Source organism: Neovison vison, chromosome 2 (genome assembly GCF_020171115.1).
Source record: "Neovison vison isolate M4711 chromosome 2, ASM_NN_V1, whole genome shotgun sequence".
Taxonomy (NCBI): Eukaryota; Metazoa; Chordata; class Mammalia; order Carnivora; family Mustelidae; genus Neogale; species Neogale vison.
This window is the reverse complement of record NC_058092.1, coordinates 7,038,035-7,060,135: the sequence shown is the minus strand read 5'-3', so window position 1 is coordinate 7,060,135 and position 22,101 is coordinate 7,038,035. Positions and strand designations below refer to the sequence as shown.

At 56.4% G+C, this 22,101-nt stretch overlaps 1 protein-coding gene across 1 annotated transcript in view; it reads left to right on the top strand.

Moving 5' to 3' along the window:
• The window catches only part of CTNNBIP1 (catenin beta interacting protein 1), a 45,521-nt gene that overhangs the window by 9,235 nt on the left and 14,185 nt on the right, over positions 1-22,101 (top strand). Inside the window, exons 2-4 of the mRNA XM_044237120.1 lie at positions 11,490-11,574; positions 16,147-16,265; positions 16,769-16,859. Of these exons, the coding sequence (XP_044093055.1) occupies positions 16,170-16,265; positions 16,769-16,859 (187 nt within the window). The 5' untranslated portion in view covers positions 11,490-11,574; positions 16,147-16,169. The remainder of the gene's footprint in view (positions 1-11,489; positions 11,575-16,146; positions 16,266-16,768; positions 16,860-22,101) is intronic.

The window sequence follows — 22,101 nt, the reverse complement described above, 5'->3', positions numbered from 1 at the left end:
GTTGGAAACCAGTGACGGCCAGGGTCTCACGGTCAGGAGTTCAAGCTGCACGTTGGGTGTCAGGATGACTTAAAAATAAAATCTTAAAAACAACAATAACAACAACAAAAACCAGTGATGGCTGCGGAGGGGGGACTGGGAAACTGGGACAAGGGTATACATCACGGAATACTTCCGGGTCAATATGAAACTCCTTGGGGGTACAAGTAGTGTCCCAGTTGTATGTGGGCGGATGGCCTTAGGAGACCGTGATGAGACGTTTAGCAAAGGATTGTGATGCCCACAGCTTACTTTCAGATAGCTCTGGAAGAAGAGCGGGCTGCACACCCCCGTAGGCCCACCGCATGGAGAGACATGAGACAAACGTGGCAAAACGTTAGTAAGCGGGGACTCTCCGGGCAGGTATTGGGGTGTTCCCTGTACCAATCGTTCAGCTTTTCCATGGCTTTGACATTTGTCACAATAAAAAGGTGAGGAGAAAAAACCCAACTTTGTTCCATCTGAAGTCTATTTTGGTCTGGTTCCGTAGGCTTTGCCTGGCTTTCCCTTGGCATCCTGGGTTACCGTCCTGGGTTTCTGGCTTCTTCTTCCCTTCCAGCACACTCAGTGGTCTATTTCCCTTTCTCTTAGGAACCTCTTCTTTGGGTGTTATTCTTTTTTGGAGTTGGACATTTTTATGACCTAGTCTCTTTCTGGCAGATGTACATGGCTTTTCTAGAAGCATCTAAGGGCCGGTGCGCATCAGTGCTGGTACCCTTGTTTTGTTCCCACACTGCATTATGTGCTTCAAGTAAATTTGCAAGGAAGTTTAGTTCTCTGAGACTGAAAGCCGCAGCGTCGAGAATACCATCACACTAGTCTGTAGTGCCATTAGCCTCTCTGTCTGCGAACCTTGATCGAAGCTTTTTCTTCTTTGCTGTGAGTTTTTGCAGGAGGTCAGGCTCCACTTGCATTACGTGGACACGGGCTGGTAAAAGACTCCTGCGTCTCATTTTATGAAATGGGACAGTCTTGGGTGGGTAGCTGGCTTGTAAAACCAGGAGCTTTTTTTTTTTTTTGCCAGGGAGTGGTAACAAGCCAGTTTTGCTGGGAGCTTCTGCTCCCCATCCGTGGCTTGGTGACTAATGGTTTCGTGGCTTTGGGAATGAAGGATGTCATTACAAATGGATGATGGGGATTTGGCTGCTGAACTGGATTAACTGGGTGTGCCTGGTCTGGGTGTTGGTGCCTACACCCATTGGGAATGGAACAGTTTCTTTCTCAGGCTTCACATGGGCCCCTGGCAGCCTCCAGTCCATTTCGGTCCACTGTTCTGAGTGTCTCTGTGGTGGCCCCGAGCTAGGTGACCGTGGCCAGATTTCTGCTGTGTTAGGTGCTGCGTTTTCCCCGCCCCCTGGGAGCACAGGTGTTTTCCTGACCGTCCCTCACCTCTCCAGCCACCACCACGTTTGCCCTCAGGCTGGAGTTTTGTGGCCCCCGGGGTGTACTCATCTTCATATTACCAACACCCCCCCCCCCAGCTAATAGAATAAGCACATGTGGATTCTGGAGTTGTCTTTGTTTAAAACATTTTTGGTTTTGATTATCAGCTTGTTAAACATTTAGAGAGGGAGGAAACTCGGTCTTCGCAGCCTCTTAGGGGGAGGTTTCCTCCTTCCTTGGATTATTTTTTTGTTCAGAGGTAGCTGGAGGGAAAGGAGGGGGGAGGTCACTGCCTGTGTCCTAGAGCAGAAGCAGTTATCCAAACAAACAGTGTGGCTTATGGAGCATGTGGGTAGAATGGATCCTTCCAGATTGTAGCGATCGTGTGAGTAGGGTTTTGAGGTAAACAAACATACCTATGTCTTATGCAAATTAACACATACCTGTATGTTGAAAGCTTACAGGAAAGAGAAGGCAGTGATCCTAAAGCTTCTTTTTTTTTTTTTTTAAGATTTTAAAATTTATTTATTTTCGAGAGCGGGGAAAGACAGAGCAAGCACATGGAGTGGGGAGGGAGAAGCAGGCTCCCCGCTGAGCAGGGAGCCCCATGTGGGGCTTGATTCCAGGCCTCTGAGATCATGACCTAAGCTGAAGGCAGATGCTTCACCCACTGCGCCACCCAGGCGCCCCCTTACAACTTATTTTCGTAAGAGTCTATGGGAAGGATATTCACCCGGGAGACCCTGCTTCTGACCGAGCCTCCCAGCCAGATCCTAAAGACAGTCCTCCCCAGAGCTGGGTCCGTGAGGGCCTGCTGGCTCTGGAGGCCAGGAGGCAGCCAGCCTGCCGCCTCTGGGGACACAACCAGGGGACCAAGCCCTCGCCCGGCAGGCGACCCCATTGATATAATGACCTAATTCTTGCAACAGGAAGTTGGAGGCCTTCCTGGCCCTGGGATTCTGAGGGGATGCAGTGAACCCATTCAGGACGCTTACTTATTTGAACCAATTATAAGAGACTTTAATGGAGGAAAGGGATGGAGGGACAGCTGAGGCACAGGGAGAAGAGCTGGAGAGACCATCGTGGGGGAGGGGAGGGGAGGGCCGGGGCCGTGCTTGGGCCTGCCTGTGAGAACGGAGGCTTGTCCCTGCCATCACGAGGGGGGCGTGAACGCGTCCATAGGTTTCTGAGGGAAGGGACCTCATGCAGCTGCTGATAAAGAAATAGCACAGGGCGTCTTTCCCCTTCCTCTTTAAAAAAAAAAATCTTAAATTTCCCAGTTTAATTAAAAAATGTTAAATGGTGACCCTGCAGAAATTGACGTAGCTGCGGCCAGTGGGGTTGACAGGACTTCATGGGCTGAGATCTCCATTCTGGCCTTCTTCTCTGGAGGCGACACAAGGTCTGTGAAACCTTCTGGCGAGGCTCCTTCCCACGAGGCCCGCAGTGGGCCTCGGCTCTCTCCCTCAGAAGACTGCCCAGCAATGCCAAGGGAGTTTTCCCTTGGTGGAGGCGAGCAGGGGCGCCAGCCAGCACATGGGGGGCATCCCAGGTGTCATATCTAGGTCACAGGAGAGAAAAGGGGTCCTTCTGTCACCAGCTTGCACGCGGTGGCTCTGGACACCACCAGGTGCTCAGCCCGCGGTCAGGGTCACGCAGCCTGGGACGGACTGGGGACAGAGTGTGCTTTTCGAGAGCCGAAGCTTCTAGCTCCTGCATTCACTTATAAATAGACAAGCGCTCTGAAGTCTGCATTACCCACTCCCTGGAACCTGCCAGCGGCCGAGGGTCACGAATCAGACTGAGTCCCAGGAAGATCCGAGCTGGGTTTTGTAGGCGCGCTGGTTCCTGACTTCGGGTCTCGGGCTCTGGCTGGGCCAGGTCTCAGGGCTCCAGCTGTTCTCCGGGAAGAAAAAAGAATCTTTTAAAATTAGGTCAAAAGAAGCCTTTTTCCTTCTGTCCTCATTCCCCTGTTGTGTAGGGAGTACACCACCACCACCTGCGTGTCCCTCCGTCAGCCTCACAACTTAGCCGGGATCGGGAGTGTCCCCATGCAGCTGGGGAGACTTCCTCCTGCTCCCTGTCCCCTTCCTGTTTGCATTGTTCTCAGCTGGACGGCAGGAGAGGCTGCAGGGCAGGCCTGCCAGGTACTGCTTCTTAGCTGTGAAAAGGCGGGGGTGGGGGGGCTCCTCACCCAAATCAGGACATGAAGAGAGCAATATCTGAGGGCCTTTTTTTTTTTTTGCCAAAATCATAGGAAAACAGTTTTTTAAGCCGGAAGTTCTGAACAGATGCCTCATATCAGTGCAGCCTCGGCAGCATTCCACAGTCCGTAGAGACAGGCGCCTTCCACTCCTCGATGTCTCAGATTCTCTGTGCGACACCATGGACGAAGGGGCTCCTTTGTGGTTCCCAGGTGACTCTAACAGGCTCCCCGAATCTGTTCATTCACATAACAGAGCCCCAGATGTGACTGGCGGCCCTGTCCACCCCCCCCGCCCCCCGCCCACCACCATCCAGTGTATCAGCTTCCTCTATGAGTTAGGGAGGAATTACATTTAATGAGATGTGTGGGTTCTTTTTTTTTTTTTTTTAAGATTTATTTATTTATTTATTTGACAGGCAGAGAGGCAGGCAGAGAGAGGTGGGGAAGCAGGCTCCCTGCCGAGCAGAAAGCCCGTTGATGCGATGATGCCGGACTCCATCCCAGGACCCTGGGATCATGACCTGAGCTGAAGGCAGAGACTTTAACCCACTGAGCCACCCGGGCGCCCCAGTGTGGATTCATTTTAATGTCTCTGAGAATAAGGCTGCCTGGGGCCTGGCCGCAGACAACTTCCAGCTTGGAGGTGGAGGAGATGTGCAGACACCCCTGGCCCGCGGGGGGGTGGGGGCGGGGCACCTTGAGACAGGAAATTTGCACAGGTGGGAACGCACGGCTCAGGGCGTTATTTTGTTTGCTCTCCCTTCCTCATCAGGAAGGTGGTACAGAGCAGAGAACAGTAAGTAGAAAAGGGCATTCTAGGCCAAGGGACCCACAGCTGCTAAGGCCCAGAGGCGTTGAAGGAGCCCGGTGCAGCTGGTATCTCTCAGGCGGCCCCTGAAGGGTAGTGGAGGCCCGGGTTGCCACAGACATCCTAGGGGTTTCAGCAACATCCCTGGCTGCTTCCCACTAGCATCCTCTCTGTTACAACGACCAGAAACTCTTCCGACATCAAAACATGCCCCCGACTAAGCACCCCCACCACTCACGGATGTGGTGGACAGCAGGGGTCTGGCCACCTGGCCCTGCCCAGGCCAGGGTGTGGGGGAGCCCCTTTCTTCTCGCCTCCTGTCCAGCATGCAGGTCCCGGGGAGCCCTCTCTGGGCAGGTCTGTCCTGCAGCCCTTTTTTGTTGTTGGAAATTTATTTGGGGGAGAGAGTAGGGGAGCAGCAGAGGGAGAGGGAGAGAGACTCTCCAGCAGACTACCCTGCTGAGTGCAGAGCCCAGCGCAGGGCTCCATCCCTGGACCCTGAGACCTGACCTGAGCCGGAAATCAGGAGACAGAGGTTTAACTGGCTAAGCCACCGAGGCGCCCCCTAGAGCCCTTTAGTTTATGTGACATGAGAGGCACCCTCAGATGTTCCCTTAGATGCCGTGTGCCTGCCGGCTTTGCCCTGAAGGGGAGTCTTATCCTGGAGGCCCTCCCGATGCTTCCAGGCGCCCCCTTCCCAGCTTAACCTCCCCCTTGTTTGCGGCTGCCTTCCCCACTGTTGTCGTCGGGACAGCAGGGCCAGACAGGGACACCAGGGCAGGGTGGCCGCACTCTACTTGCTGTTGGCTCGTCTGGAATCTGGTCCTGGGGATTTGATTTTCACGCTGCAGGAACCTTCACCCAAGGGCTGATATGACAGCTTCGTTGCCCTTGCTGTGATGGGCGGGTTGCAGCTCTGACGTGGGAGGTGTTTGGGGGGGTGACTTTGGACCCCAGGAGTTTGCACGCACTCCTGCGCCCCCAGCCCTGCAGCCAGAGAGGAGCGGGGCTCATCCGTGTTCAAGCCTCAGAGATGCTCCCCTGCAGCGGGGTTTTTAGGTCGGGCTGTGCACAGCTTCCCACAGGTGGTGGGGGGGTCTCTGAGGAGCAAGGAGGGGCCCTTTCCCCGTGGCTTTTCAGTGTTTTTCTGACTTTTCATTTCCAAATCTGCAGAGAAGTTGAAATAGTGAACTCTGCCCTTTACCTAGTGTCCGCAGCATTAACCCTTTGCCATAGCTGCTCACACACTCCCTGTGCACGCGCACACACACTTAGTGCACACACCTTTTCCCCCTGAACCGTTTGAGAGTAAGCTGCAAGCACGGAGATGTTTTACCCTTAGGACTCCAGCCTGTCCTGCTTAAGGCCCCGGGTGTTTTCCAGAGCACCCGGGATAAAATCCCATTCAGCGGGGCACACAGCATTGATACAATACCATTATCTAATCAATACTCCCTAGTAAAGCTTCCCTAATTGCCTAATGGCCTTTATGGCTCTCTCCCCCTCTCTCTTCCACCTCCCCCCCCCCCCACCTCCAATCCCACCAAGGATCTTCACTGTGTTTAGCTGCCTTAGGCTCATTATCTTCTTTTCTGACTGGCAGGAGTTTGGGGCTCTGGCCTTTTTTTTTCTTTTCTATTTTTTTTCTGTAAAGTGGATTTTCATTTTAATTTCAGTTAAAATGGCTGAGGCTTCTCCCAACTCCTGAGCCAGGAGGGGCTTGATAGGATGCAGGCCCTGTCACTTCTCAGCTCCGTGGCCTTGGGCAGGTCACTTACCATCCCGGAGTAGCAGTTGTCTTATCTGTGGAATGGGAATAATTCTTACCTTGCAGGCTTGTTGTGGGACTAAAATTGAACAAGGCCCTGTGACGAGTGTGACTGGCGTGTGCCTGGCCCTTGGAGAAGGCTCCAGCAACAGCAGTAATTATCAGTGTTGTCCTGCCTGGCTTCCCAGAGCAGGAAGGAGCTTCGGACCGGGGTTGAGCTTGGGTTGGCCACCGCGGGAGGAACTCCTTACCCCGGGCTCATCCTGGGAGAGCGCTGCGCGTCCTGCAGGCCCCCTGACTCGCCAGAGCTGCTGTTAGACCTGTTGTGCTCATGCCGGTGGAGCGCGCCTCGAGAACGCGGAGCCTGGCTCCGGATGGGGGAGGCTGCAGTGTGGAATGTATTAATTAAGGCAGTTGCTCATGGGGCCCCAGAGTGCAGGAGGTTGCAGCTTAATTACTGAGAGCAGAGCTTGTGGAAATTCTCTCCAGTGCCCCAGTTTTGATGTCGCTGACAGTTGGAGCTGCAGTCGGGGCTCGGTCCCGCCTCCTTCTCCCTGGCCCTGAGCGCTTTCTACCTATTTACATGCTCCCTGAGACTGCACTGTCTCACAGTGGTTCAGAACTTGGACGATCTGGGTTCGAATCCTGCATGGGTGCGGAGTAGGAGGGCTGGCTGAGGGGTCACTGGGCGACCTCTGCATCAGCATGTCCTCATTTGTGAAATCTTACAAGGACGCTTGTTCTGAAGCCTCAATGATTCCTGTACGTGAAGGGGTGAGCACGGCACTTGACCAACAGTTTAGAGTGTGTATCAACGATTTCTTTAGAGGAGTTCTCAACCCAGGCTGATTTTGCCTCCCAGAGAACATACGGCAATGTCTGGAGGCATTTTTGGTTGTCCCGGTCCAGGAGGAGCTGCTGCTGGCACCTACTGGGTACAGCCCAGGGACGCTGCCCATTAGCCTACAATATTCCAAAATCCCCGTGGTGCCCAGGTTGGGAAACTGCTTTAAGGCACCCCCCAGGGATTCAGGGCGGCGGGTGAAACATGGAGGTGCGGTCCTGCCCTCCCCCCGACCCCATAGCTCTTCACCCCTTTTCAGTTCCTTTGAGCCAGTTGGGGGCCGATGGGGGAACTGGGAGGGAAGAGGCAGGAAAGGAAGCTGGGTGTTTTAAGCCCTTGAGTTTACTGTTTAGTTTTATTCCCATCACCACCCCCATCTATAACCAAAATATCACTTACATCATCTCCTATCACCGTGTGATCTTATCATTAGAGTAACTAGCGTTTATTGAGCCTTTGCTGTATGCCAGTTACTAACTATGCCTCTCTCTCCCCGCTCTCTGTTATCTCATTTTCACAACCCTGATAGGAAGGTGCCATTATCATCCCCATTCTACAGATAAGGAAACTGAGGCTTATTAATGGGAAGGCTCTAAGCTATCTGCAATTCAACCCTTGGTCCTTTTCCAAAACTGTTCCTCCTGCATCTCTCCCGTCGTGGTTGACAGGAGTGCTGCCTTCCAGTGCTTAACCCCCACACCTGGGCGTCCCCGTCCACGCACTTGTGTGCCGTGCCTGCAGGCCCTCCTGATGTCCCGTCTGCTCCTTTTGCCTGGATTCCCACCATGGCCTCCCCCTGCTTCTGCGCTCAGCCCCCGGCCACCTCTCCGAGCCAGAGCGCTCCTGCCAACACCCAGGTCAGGCCAGGCTACACCTCTGCTTGCTGCCCCGTCTTACGGGTCCGGGCCGGGTTTCCCAGAGGCCTCACTGTCCGCACCCCTTGTCCCTGTGCACGTTCCCTTCCTGTGGCCTTCCTTGCTCGTCTTCCAGCTCACCACACCCTGGGGCCTTCATCCAGCTCTGCTCTGGGCTCCCACGGCTCACTCCATCACCCCGTTCCGGCCTGTGCTCAGGAAGGCCCACACGGCCACCCCGCATTCCTGGCCCCTCACCCAGCTCGGTTTTTATCCTAGCACCCGTCGGCCACCTTCTGCCACCCACACTGTAATTATGCCCCATTGTTTGGTTTTTATTTTGTTTGCTCTCCCCCCTCATCAGGGTATGTAGGGATTTTCTACTGTTTTTTCGCTGGTATATCCCAACACACAGTCCGTGCCGAGTACACTTTTTGGTCGGTGACTTCCCCAGGGCCACCTGCTGGTAATGGGGCCACCAGGATGCCAGAGCTTCACCTTCACGGCAGTTGCTCTGTCCTCACCACCCTGTCAGGGCAGGGTCTCCCAGCCCTGGCTGCTCCCCACGTTCTGACTCTGTCTCCAGAACGCTTTGCCGACGTCCACGGTGGGAACAACAACTCTGTGTGAAGGACAGTTCTGCCCTATTTGCCCGCCCCTGTGGGCTTCTCCGTGGCCCATGGAGTCCAGTCCTAGCTCTTCAGCCTGTCCTCAGCCCCACCTCCCTCCTGATCCGGTGAGGCCTCCCCACCCCCCAGCTCTGCCCCAGGGTCTTCATGGTGGTCTTGAGAAGCTCAGACCTTATGTACACACCCCTGCTTCGGTGCCTCTGCTCACCCCTCTCAGAGACCCCCTGGGCTCCAGTACCAGCTCACGCCGACACCTCTCACACGACATCTTCCTCCTCCAGGATTTCCAAAGTCTAAATCTTCTCCTCCGGACACATCCCCTCAGAGTGGGGTCAGGCGCCCCGCTGCGGGTCCTCAGGGCACCTTGCACTTACCCTCCGTGTCATCTGTGCCCATGCCTGCGGGCGTGCTTACCTGGCCGTGACTCCGGGAGCCCTCATCTCAGGCAGACCGCGGCTGCTCTGCCCAGCTGCGTGTCCGATGCCTACCCCAGGGCCTGGCATGCAATAGACGCTCAGTAATTGTTCAGAGAACATCCCTGTGCCTGCAGTGTCCTTCTCCTTCCCTTCTGCCCCAAACTCCTACTCATCCTTCAAGACCTCCCAACAGTTTCCTCTCTCCCCAGCTCCTCCTCTGTGTGCTCGGAGAGCTTTGCCCATTCCTCCTTCTGTCACTTGCTGCGCTGGGCCTAAGCCCCGGCCTGTCCCGCCGCTGCTGAGCTGCTCTGGGGAAGGGGCGCGGCGCGGCGCAGTCCGTGCATCTGACTCTGGCGGCGTTCGTGTCTTCGCCCGACCTATCTCTTTGGCTCGTCCTTAGGTACTGTTTGTGCTGTTCTGCGTTTGCTTTGTGTATCAGCCACTTGGGCACTTCCTGGAAGGCAGGCTCCGTGTCACAGCCCCACATTGGCATCTCCTGTTCCCTGAGCCTGACACGGGGTTGTGTACCCCGAGAAAGGTTTTAGGAAATCCTTCTTGAATCTGGATCGCATCTACTTCAGGTTCCAGGACCCATGGCAGTTTGAGAGGCCCCTTGGCATTCTTTTTCTCATTCTGGACCAGCTTTATAATTTGCAGGGCCCGGCACAGGGCCCCTTGTTCAGAAATGATTAAGCGGTTCAAGACTGTGATAGCAGAGCTCTAACCCAAGGGTGCGGCCTTCTGGGCCTCCACTCATGAGGCCTGCCCTGATCTCATTGTATCCAGTGAGGGAAGACATGGTAGGGGTCACGATTCCGTTTTTACAGAGGGCAAAATGAAGTGACCAACCCCGGATGCACAGCTGATGGGCAGCAGAGCAGAACCGTCTTCCACTGGCTCGGGGACCACCAGGACTTTGATCCTCAGTTTTCTCCTCTGTAAAATGGGAACATTGACCTGATCATAAAATGGCAAATAGAACAGCTGGTCGCTAGAACAGACAGTCCCATCAGGAACAGCACTGCCTTCCCCTTCGAGTCACTAATACAAAGGTCCTCCCTGCTTCTTGGAAGGACCTGAGTCCTGTAGACAGTAGGAGGCTAATTGGCTATTGTGGTAGTTGAAGAAATTAAAGCTCTCAGAAGTAGAGAAGGCTGCCCCTTCTCATCTCTTTTTGAAGGAATGTGGGGACTTGGGTGGAAGGTTCCCCAGGGAGCCTTGGTATTTCGGTGCTTTGATATCTAGAGGAATAAAAGAGCAAGTAATCGCTAAAGATGCCTGTTCCCCTGGGGGTGGCTGTTCCGGCAATCCGAGGGTGGAGGGAGTGGCAGGGGTGGGTGAGTGTTCCCTCCTCCAAGAGCCGTTGCTGCTTGAAGAGATACACAGACCAGAGACCCAGAGGGTTCCAGCAGCATCTACCTATAGGGCAGACTTTTGAAATCTCACTTTCTCTGGGAACCACGTTCCCCACCCCATGAGTGGCCATCTTTCTTTTCCAAAAGACAGTGAAAGAGGGGTTTCCTAGCTGTCCTCGGCCCCCCACCTCCTGCAGAACAGGTTTTTATTGGTTTTCTTTTCTTTTTTTTCCCCCTAAGATTTTATTTATTTATTTGGCAGAGAGAGACACACAGCAAGAGAGGGAACACAAGCAGAGAGAGTGGGAGAGGGAGAAACAGGCTTCCCGCCAAGCAAGGAGCCTGATGTGGAGCTCTATCCCAGGACCCTGGGATCATGACCTGAGCCAAAGGCAGAAGCTTAACGACTGAGCCACCCAGGTGCCCCAGAACAGGTTTCTCGAAGTGGCATCCTCAGACCTCGTGCTCACAGCGGGGCTGAGTTGGGCGTCTGCCTGTAACCAGGGGCCCCGAGGTCAGTGCACACAGCAGAGGAGGGGGCTGGGTGCCCCCCTACCTGCCTCCGCTGGGCTCCCACACAGGACCTCAACAATGAGATTGTGCGACAGCGTTCTTTGATCCCTGTGAGAGGCGTGTTAGGGGCCCGGAGACACGTGGGCAGGCCGGCAGGTTGTCACTGACCCGCAGCTGTGTTTTATGTGGATGGGGGCGGCTGGCTTATGTTTATACGTCCAGCCACAGATGTTCCCAGGCACAGGACAAACAGCAGTGCGCGTCTGAGCACCGAGCAGGTGGAGCCCGGCGGCCCGGTGCCCGGCTCAGGCAGTCCGTGGCGGGCGGGATGCCTTCCCGTGCAGGTGCCGGGCTCGCCCGTCAGCTGCCCGAGTGACTCACTCTCCGTTGGACACGGTGACTAACCCGGGGCAGGAGGGGGTGTGGTGGCCTGCTTCAGCCGGAAATGACAGGCGGGCCGTGCTGCAGTCAGCACCTGATTCCAGAGGTGTTGGTGCAGGTTCCCCGGGCCGGCCAGACACACAGGTATTTCTGGACCACGGCGGAGCCCGCTGCCAGGAGCTTCCCACCGGTGTCGTGGGTCCATCGGCGTGGGGCGGGGTTCCAGCTCGGACTCTGGCAGCCCCAAGGGCCCTCCCGGCTCCTCCCATGACCCATGTTCTGTGTTTCCACAGGGCCCCACCTTCCTATTTCTCCCCGGCCACAGCCCGCCCATCACAGTTGAGGAGCTGTTTGCCTGAAGTTAATTTCCGGAGGCAGGTAAGGAGCCCAGGGGAAGGACTTCTGGTAGCAGGCCCCAGGGCGGTGCTGGGGAGTGCGCGTCGGGTCTGGGCTGCGGGGCTCCGGGGCTGCGGGAGCTCCTGCCGCTTCCTTCTCCCACCGACGCTCCTGCTCGGCCGCTCGTTTCTCCTGCCGCGCACGCTCTTCCCGCCAGCGCCGCGGCTCGCCTCATTTCTTTTAGGCTGAGATGTGTGCAGTCTCTGAATTAAATTTTGTGCAAGTTCTGTGACTCGCACAGTTATATGTTGTTTTACCTTGCCTGTGTGTAAACGTACCTTTGTTAATGTGAGCATTTAAAATATATTGCAACTTTTTTAAAAAAAATGGGTAAAACAGAAGACAAGTGCCGGGCCCCACGGATTGTGTGTGTCAAGGAAGCTCGTGCTGTCTGGCCGCAGCCCGAGGAGACTCGCTGTTGTCCGAGCCGGTGTAACACCAGCCCGGGTATAAGTGTGCACTCCAGTTGTATAAATGCGGGCATTCGAACAGCATGAGCTTCCAGTTCATACATGAGAATGCACACAGGTGACTGTGTTTGTGTTCAGAGCCACTTGGGCCTGTCCAGAGGAGGCCAGCGTGCGAAGCTGCTTCTCAAGTGCGGGATGCTGGGCGGTGCTGCTCTGGGGCTCCTGCCGTGCCGCAGCGCTTCTAAAGTGACAGCCGCTGCTTCCGGGCCAGCGCGCGTGTGCTGGGAGAGGCCAGGTCCCTGCAGGGCAGGGCAGGAACGTGCTATCACGTGTGGCCTCCGTGTCCCCCATGGAACGCAGTGTGGCCGCTTAGGCCATGGGCCACTTTGTCACTTTGTATGGCCGCCTTCCAGTGGGTGGGACCCCCATCCCAGTCAGCCTTCCTCCCACAGAGATGTGGGCTCAGAACCAACAGGAACGTAGGGGGTGTGGTGGGGAATGTGTCTGTGTGTCTGTACTGAACATATGTACCTTGGTTTCCCTTAATTACATTTGTCCCAGTCAGATAGAAGTTTCCGGACTTATCTCCGCTTTTGGCATAACGCGCGGCTGTCTACAGTGGCATCTAGCCATGGGCCTCTGCCCTCACCATTCATTTGAGTAGCTGTTTCTGTGTTCCGTTTTCTGGTCCATTTGTCCCTGGTTAGCTCCCACAGTGGTAGCTCGGAGAGGGAGCAGGTCTGCCTCTGACTTGGGCAGTTAACACCGAGACATTTTCTCCAGACTCAGAATGGAAGCACCACCTTTTTAGATGTTGGCATGTTTCCGGAGCATCTGGGAGACCATAACCGAGAGTCACCGTGACCTTTGCCTGCTCACGGCTCAGGGCTCCACAACTACTCTGTCCAAATGACTCGCAGTTTGGGCTTCCGTAATTCAGACACACGTCACAGGCGCCCAGTTCTTCATCCCTTATGGGGGGAATACGGACTTTCAAATGAAGTTGATCTGATACCGGTCAGAATGGTGATGAGCGTGTAATAGCATGTTTGCTGGGATAGGCACCAAACCCAAACACACTTTAACAGACTTGTAGCGTATCAGCGATTGCAGCGTATGTGTTGTTTGGGTTGATTATGGGTTCCTCTCTTCAGTATTAATTTTCTTCACAGTGACACTCCTGATGCAGATTCTGTCTAGAATGGAACCGTGTGAACCAGTCATGATGCCGTCCTCTATTTGAGATTGAAGTGTGGGGGCAGGCCTGTGTGCTCGTGGCTCCTACATTCTGCCCCAGATCCAGCCCCCGGGTATTTCTACTTGTCAGGCAGCAGGGCAGAAGCAGCTCAAAGTAAAGCTCGAAGAATGCTAGAAAACCAGAATTCTTAGAAATGACGACTCTGCCTCGGAAGCTGAAGTGGGAGTAACCTGGCCCCAAAGACCTGTTCGGGCCCCCGGACACCCTAGGCCCATGGCTGGGTGGTGTAAACTCCCCCCACCCCCGTAATCACAGTTTGAGTGTGGGAGGGCCTCGGGACAGTGAGGCTCCAGTGGAAGACAGCAGAGTGACTGCCGTCTGTATAGGGTACCAGGATTGTTGCACAGCACAAAAGTCTGTAAAACTAGACAATGTAGAATGATGCGCACACTCGGGCTCCTGGTCAGGCTCACACACTTCTCCTGGTTCTGAGCCCACATCTCTGTCGGAGGAAGCTCTGCTGGTCGAGAAAGGACAGTGAGGAAGGGGTCCCCACCCATGGGGAAGCCAGGACCCCTAGGTCCTGGGATGCACCCCCAAACCAGATACATATCCATGTCTGAGTAGGGCCCAGCCCCTGAAGGATGAATAGATCTTGCTCTGGGACCTGGGACTGGGGTGTGGTTTGTGACTTAGGATCAGAATAAGGGCTTGAACCAGATGGGCCTGTTGGGAAGTTGGGGTGGGGGTGGGTGGGGAATCTTGCTGGAATTCTGGTTCTTTTGTGTGTGGCGACACCTAGTGGCCGGTCACCAGTCTTCAGTGCGGCCTTTCGCAAGGAGGGAGCAAGCTGGCCATTGGCCCTTGGACACAGGATGGGAGTGGAAGACTTTTACTCCCGGAAGCCCTGACTCCCAGTTTGAGGGCTTTGTAGGGTGTTTCAGAAGTCCTCTGGGGAATAGGATGTGTAGGGTAGCCTAAGGCCCGCCACTTGGCAAGGCTTCAATTCTGCGACATTTGGCCCTAAGTCAGTGTGGGTATCATAGTGAGGAAGACGCCTGGACACCACAGGCCGTCCTCATTTTCCGCTCAGCCAGCCGGGCGGTCTCTGTTGAGTGCCTCCCAGTCCCAGTGCTGGGCTGCAGGGGATGGGCTGAGCCAGGCGGGCCCGCCCTCTAGTCGGGCAGGGGAGAGAGGATAAGCAAATATTCTAGCAAGACCCGCTCAGAAAATTGGGATGAGCCTGGGCTTTGTGACCCGGAAGGTGTAGGGGTTGTGGGGGTGGGGGTGGGGGACACAGAACCTGCTTCAGTTATGCTGTCAGAAAAGTTCCCCAGAAAGGAGTTTTTAAGCACATTGAAGGATGAGAAGAAGCCAGCCCGGGCTCAGGGGACACCCAGTGCAAAGGCTGCCGGGGAAAAGAACTTCTTGGTATGTTCTAGAAATAGACTGGGGTCAGGAGGGCAGGGCGCGTGGGGAGGCATGTGGAGCAGGAGGCTGGGCGGCCCATGCAGGCCTCGTGGGTCCTTGTGTGGGGAGTAGAGTGGAAAGAAGTGAGGAGGGGTCCGTGTGAGACGTGAAGTCCCACGACTGGACTTTCCCACTCAGCTGTGCTAGGGAGTTAGGGTTGTCTGCTACGCTGGGGATGGCGGGGCTGCCTCCCCAGCGCCTTTCTGGAGGTGGCTTACCCCTCTTTCCCGGTTGTCAGTGTTCATTAGGCTTTTTTCTGAGCCCAGAGGAGGTGGCGGGAGAGAAGACCGTAGGGAGTGTGGCGGGGAAGGGATGTGGGGGCAAGGCAGGCCCCGGGAGGAGACAAGCTACATCAAGTCTACAGCTCTACGGAAGCCCCAGCTTGACGGCTTTTTAGCCCGCTGTGGGGACTTTTGGGACCAGAGCCCCTGTGAGCTTACGGGGACTGAGCAGCTGACGGGGACCTCCGGGGCTCTGGCACATCTTGGAGTCTGCCCCCTGCACAGAGAGCAGGCCGGCCTGGAGAGCCCACCGGTCCGGGGCTTGCTGGCCCCCGAGGGATGGGCGGCGTGAGGAGTGTCCTTGGCTCTCAAGCCAGGTTCCCTCGGTCCTCCAAGCGCAGCCCCTTGGCACCAGAGCTGCCGAGGCTCCGCCCCCACCAGCTGCTGCGTTATTTCTGACTCATCCAGGGGTTACAAGTGTGTAACCCAAACCCCTCCACGCCCGGCTTCCTCTCTGCCGGCTCCTTCTGTGGGGGAAACCCTGGGACTTCTCTCCTGGGACCTTTCTGCAGCTTGGGGCCCTGCGGTCTCTGGACACAGCCGCAGCCCACAGGCGCTGCCCTCCGACGGGGGGTGGGCGTGTGAGGGTGACGGCCATGAGCTCAGGTGGGTATCCGTGCCCCATGACCCTGGCTGGCCTGTCCCCATCAAGGGACTCCTTGGAGCCCGGCCCAGGCGCCAGCCTCTTGAATTCGTCAGGAGCTTCCGCGGAGGAGGCTGCCTTCGTGTTCGGGGCTCCGTCCCGATCTCACGGTTTCTCCAGCCAGAAGTGCCAGCCGCCTGCCTCTGGCCGTGTCGCTTTTGCTCTTTGTGGAAGTTGCGTGCTTGAAAACCTGGGACACTTTGGGCTTCCTTCAGCGTATCTCTTGGGGCTCATCGTAGGCTTCTTGCTGAGGGGGTGGCTGGAAGGTCGAGCTGGCCAGAAGTTCTGGGTCAGCTCAGCGTCCCTGGGCCCTACAGCTCCTCGCAGAGGGTGCTGGCCACCAGCGCCTGCACCGGGATCGAGCCGCTTGGTCCAGCTGCCTGGGGCCAGTAGGGGTGAGGGAGGAACGTGCAGCTCCCCACCTGCTCTGGGCTCTCAGAAGCGAGACCCCGAAGCCCCGTGGGCCTCCCGGTGGCCCCTGCCAAGCACCCAGTCTGGATCCGGTGCAGCCCGTTCCGACCCCCTGCTTCAGCGCCTCTCCCCGCTCTGCAGGAGCCCCCAGGGCTGGCCAGGGGATGAACCGCGAGGGGGCGCCCGGGAAGAGCCCGGAGGAGACGTACATTCAGCAGAAGGTTCGAGTGCTGCTCATGCTGAGGAAGATGGGATCCAATGTGAGTGCCTTCGGGGTGCCGAGCAGCTCTCCTCGGGAGGGTGCCTGACGTGGGCGGCCGCCACCTGCTGTGACCGCGCTGCTCTGGGAGCGGGCCTGCTGGCCTTGGGGTCGGGCTCTGTGGCCAATCCCGTCCAGTTCTGGGGGTACTGCTGGGGTGGTCTTCCCATCCCTATGCCGAGCTGGGGCCCCGGGGGTATGTGAGCCCCTACGGGCCCTGCCCTGACACTTCTCCCGTCTCCCCAGGAGCTGCCCACGGGGTGCTGGGCAGGAAGGGCCCTGAGAGGGCCTCCTTGTTCAGGAAGAAAGGGATGGGCTCCCTGGGCAGGCCCCGTGCTGCACGGAAACACAGTCTCAGATCTGATCCTGGGGGACCATGGGCCCGGCTTCCGGCAAGGGGGAGGGGGCACTTGCTCTGGAACCCAAGGGTCAGGACTCAGGAACAGGGGCCCAGGGATGAGAAGAGGCGGGCCGCCCTTCACTGTGGCCTTCTCGCCCGTGCAGCTGACGGCCAGCGAGGAGGAGTTCCTGCGCACCTACGCGGGGGTGGTGAACAGCCAGCTCAGCCAGCTGCCCCAGCACTCCATCGACCAGGGTGAGTCCCTGCGCGCCCGCCACGCCTCCCCCAGAGGCGCCAAGCTGTGGTTCCTGGGGGAAACTCAGCTCCGGGGTCCCACGTGGAGGGTCCGGAGCAGCCTCCCTTCCACGGAGCTGAGCCCCAAGCCCCGGGCCCTGGGCCCATTTCTTTCCCCAGATGGGAGCCGAGGACCCCATCGGGTCATGCTAGGATCCCCTCTTTTTAGCCTCAGAGGAGCCGAGAAATGGAGGCATCTGGGAGCCCCTGGGACTGCAGAGGCTCTGGGTTTTTGCATTTCTTCCGTCTTTGGCTTGACCCCCGCCCACCCAGCACCTGGTGCAGGGAGAGCGTGAAACCGCCTCCTGGGCTCTGACCTGTCCTGGGCCTGTGTGTTCCCAGCTGTACCCAGGCAAGAGGCCCCAAGGGCTCTACCCCGAGGTCTCCATCTGCCCAGGGGAGTCGTTTCCGTTCTGGTGCTCTCCCCTGATCATAATAATGGTAGCAGGTGATGCTCCGGTATTTCTCGTCTGGCGGGTGCCTGCTGAGTGCCGGCCACACATCTTTCATTTAATTGTGGAAAGGTACTGGTGATATTACATCACAGGCAAGGAAATGGGTTTGGGTGAGTGAGGGATCGTCCTGGTCTTACTGCCCGTCCCCAGAGGACTCAGGACGACCTGCTGCCCTGCTCCAGGCCAGGGCTTGTCACCGTCTACCCCGGAGCAGCAGGAGGCTGGCCACTTATGGGCTCTCCCATTCTGGAAGGCTTCCTCTGACCCTGGATCCCACAGCATCCTCACTGGCACTTCCATCTAGTCCTTTCCTTTTTTTTTTTTTTTTTGTCTTGTTGATGTTACTGACCATGAAATGGGCAGCCCATGGGGTGTCTATGTGAGCCGGCTCCCAGCAGCGGAGCGCCGAGGGGCCTGTGGCTGATCCATGGGGCCCAGGAGGAGAGCAGGTGTAGCATACGAGGCCACTCGTCTTGAAACTGTCCTTGCTCTCCTGGAGATCACAGGCCTCAGCTCTGGCGCAGGGCCCGGCTCCCCAGCTCTGACGCCGGCTGTCACCTGGCCTGTGCACCCAACTCAGCAGAAACGTACAGGGCGTCCCCGTGGCTCCGGCAGCTCCCGGAACAGCTTGCCTGGGTCACACTCACTCACGCCGCAGCCTGTTCTGTACCGACAGCCGGGGTAGAGTCAGCCCCCCTGGGGTTTTGTTTCTGGGAGAGAGCCTTTCTCATCCCTGGCTGATCCGGGTTTCCAGCACACACTCCCCCCACCCCACCCCGCTGGATCCTGAATCATATTTCCCTGGGCCCCTCAAGCTGCTGGGTCCCTAGGATATTGCCTTTTCTCCCACCCCGGTTTTAAGTCACTGAATTAACCAGAAGTGGGGCTGGGTGATAAGGATGCTTCCAGAAAGATGCTGTTAAAGCAAAAAATCATAAGTTGTGGAGCTGTATGTCATTGTAGAAAACACCCTCCACCACACACACGCACTCACAGATGTATGTGTGTAGGAAAGCAAGCTGAACGAACATGGACCAGGCTGTTAATAGGAAGTTTTAATAGAGAGTAGAACTACATAAGGGACATTAACTTTCCAAGTCACATGTTTTTGGAAAACATTATTTAACCTTGTACATGCATTGCTTCTGCAGTAAGGGGAAGTTTAAAAGAGCATGAAGAGAACTCTCCTAGCTGAACCAGCAGTCGAGAATAAAAATGAACTGTTAACTGTGCGGAGTTAAGGTCATGATAATGACCTTAAACTGCTGAGCAGTGGGGAGTGAGCCACGGCATGTGGGCATGACCCCAGAACTGGGACCTTCCGAGTTGTGGGCAGGCCTCAACTACGTCTCCCCAGGTTGCAGGCTTCCAGAGCTGCACCAGGACCCGGCTTGGTGGCTGGGGCCCCTCTGCTGTTGGGGCCCCTGCCTGCTGCCCTCAGTCCCCACAGTCACCCCTGAGCTGAGCCGCATAGGAAGACACGACACACTGCTGCAGATGGTCCCAAGGATTCCTGTGGACTGATTAGGAGGCAAATGGGCAGCTGTTCCTGGGAGAGCTTTATGAGCCCGGCATCAACTTTGTGTGCCTAAGGACACTGCAGACGAATGCACGACAAAACTGCAGTCGGCACAGTCTCTCCTGTCGCGGGGGGCACGACCCCAAGAGCAAGGCCTTGCATCGCTGCCCACACTGTGGGGCCAAATCGGTCTTGGCTAACATGCTAGCCTGCCTTCCTTATCTGTCGGCAAGGCCGACCTTGGCTGATGCCACAGGGATGCTGCTGGCAGGGGCCCAGGGGCTGCCCAAGTGGTAAAAGTCTCAGATCATTGCTTCCAGTGCCCGGGGTCCCTTAAAGTCCTGGGAGCATCAGCGTGATGGGCTTGACAGGCTGGCAGAAATCTGCTGTGAGCACCTCCTGCCACAAGGTGGCACTGTGTCTCAGCAGATGCCTAGCACTGGCCTGCAAGGGCCTGAACTCCATGAGCTCCTCTCTGTGGGCCTTAGGCCACCTACCAACGGGACAGAGCTTGGCATGGGTCTGCCTTTTTTTTTTTTTTTAAACTTTTTAAAAAGATTTTATTTATTTATTTGACAGCGCTCAGGTAGGCAGAGCAGCAGGCAGAGGGAGAGGGAGAAGCAGGCTCTCCACTGAGCAGGGAGCCCGATGTGGGACTCGATCCCTGGACCCCAGGATCACGATCCGAGCCAAAGGTAGCCGCTTAACTGACTGAGCCACCCAGGCACCCTGGTCGGCCATCTTTAGACTTGCTCATGCTTCCTCTCTGGGGCTGGAGGGGTCTGGTACTGGGAGCCCTGCTGGCCCTGCCTAACCCCCCTCCCCCAAGGGAGGAGAATGGGCTGGGCGTCCCTCACCCCACGCCCAGGCCTCCTGGTCTTCCTTCTGTGAACTGCAAACGTGGTTGTGGTATCTGCTGGGTCCCGGCTGGTGCCGGGGCTGTGCTGCGTGGGCCTGCACTGTAGGGGCCCCCTAGCCAGCGCTGAGCCGTGGGCCTGCCTGGCCTCTGCCGGTCTGAAACCTCCCCTGACAGCCTCCTTCTGGAAGGCCTCCTTTCCCTCCCTGGTCCTCAGCTGTACAGCTCTTTGTGTCTCTCCGTCTCCCCCGGCCTCATCTTCTGCCTCCTCCACTCGCTGCCCGCGAGTGCTCTTGTTCCCACACCACACTGATGCCTTCCACCTTCGGCCCTCCCATCTGTCACACCACCCCCTGTGGGTCTCACGGGATCTGGTCGATGTCCTCCAAATATACACCCTCAGCCCAGACCCTCTCCTGACCCCCAGAACTTTACACGGGACTCCTCCTGACCATCTCGCCCCAGACAAGCCACACTCAGATCCGGGTTCATGCTCTCCCCACGGATCTGTTCCTGCGCCTGTGTTCTCAGTGCCAGACATGTCACCGAACACCCAGTGCGCCGGGGACTCCTCTTTGGAGACCCAAGTGTCTAGTAAGTTACCAAGTCCTTGTGATTCTTCTGCCTTTTGCTCCTCAGATCTGCTCTGTCTTCTCCGACCTGGTTTGAACCCTCACTGTGTTTAGAGCCCGTATTCATGTTTGTTCTGATCCCCGCAGACAGTTCCTGGCATCTTGACTTCTTACCTTGCCCCTCCAGTGTACTTCCTACCCCTACCTCAGCACATCTTTCCCTGACTTAAAATCGTTCAGTGGCTCCCTACTGCCCTGTGGTTGAAATCCAGCCCCCTACCGTGATCAGCAAGATCCCCGGACATGGTGACTTCATGCCCTGTAAACAGCCCTAGCAAATGGCTTTCAGCTCCTGTCTGGGGCTGGTCCTTGTGTCTCTGCGTTTGCCTCTGGGCTGCCGGGAGCTCAGCCCTGACCTCACAGGCTGGGCCAGGCCCTCCTGTGGTTACCATCACACGCATGCGCCCCAGCCGTGCTTCTCCCAACACTGTCTCCTGGTCTTCTCTTGAGCAACTCTGAGCCTCTTCAGCCTGGGCTTGTGGCTTCCCCCTTCGTATTTCTGGGGCTGGGCCCCCACAAGACCCAGGGCACGCTTGGACAAATGAATGGACCAGGCTGTGGGTCTGAGGGCCCACTGTCCCCCAGAAAGGCAAGTGCTCAATTCTCTGAGCACTGTCTCCTGCTCCCCCAGGGTGGCCCAGCAGACCTGACAGCCAGGCAGGACTGCCTCTGAGCCAGAGGAGATCAGTACCTCTCTGGGACAGTCGCCTCTCTGAGAAAGCCAGCTGGAGGTGTGGGGGGTTGAGAGCTGCAGCTTCCAAAAAGCAAGCTTGATGGAATGCTGAGTTCATTCCTTATCGCTGGTGCTACTTTGTGCACAACACATGTTGATCTTCTTTCCTGGTCATAAGATAATGCACAGTCATTGTAGAAAGCAGGGAAAGGGAGAAGCAGCAGAAAAGCTGGACGGACTGAATCCAACCACTCGGCTCCAAGCACCGTTATCTCCTGGTCAAGTACCCATCAGCCTTTTAAACACAGGCTTGTATCAGGCAGCTGGGTGCACCCAAAACGACAAGGTCGCCGAAGCTGGGGTGAAGACCCAGGTGCCTAGGCCTCAGTGGTGACCGGTGGCCAGTGATGGCAGTGGCTCTGCCCTCCCTGGTTTTGCTCCGTCAGCTCCCCGTCTCCGTGTTCACTTCCTTCCCCCTCCAGGGAGGTATTAAGGGCAGCCAGACATCTCGCTTGTAGCTTTAAAATACATTCTGGGGCGCCTGGGTGGCTCAGTCCATTAAGTGTCTGCCTTCGGCTCAGGTCATGATCCTGGGGTCCTGGGATCGGGCTCTGCGCCGGGCTCTTTGCTCAGCAGGGAGCCTGCGGATTCCCTGCTCATGCACTTGCTCATGCTGGCTCGCTCGCGCTCTCTCTCTCTCTGACAAATAAATAAATAAAAACTTTTTTTAAAAAAATAGGCTCGTATTTACATCATAAATTTGGGACCATACAGTATAAACATTTAATATCCATTTTAACATGCATGTTTTACTTGTGATTAATTTTATAGTATTTTTTAAAAGATTTTGTTTATTTGAGATAAAGAGAACAAATGGGGGAGCAGCAGAGGCAGAGGGAGAAGCAGCCCCCCCCGCCCCGAGCAGTGAGACTGATACAGGTCTTGAACCCAGGACCCCGGGATCATGACCTGAGCCGAAAGCAGACATTTCAACTGACGAAGCCATCCAGGTGCCTGATGATATTATAGTATTTTTTAATTTTTATTTTTTACAGATTTTATTTATTA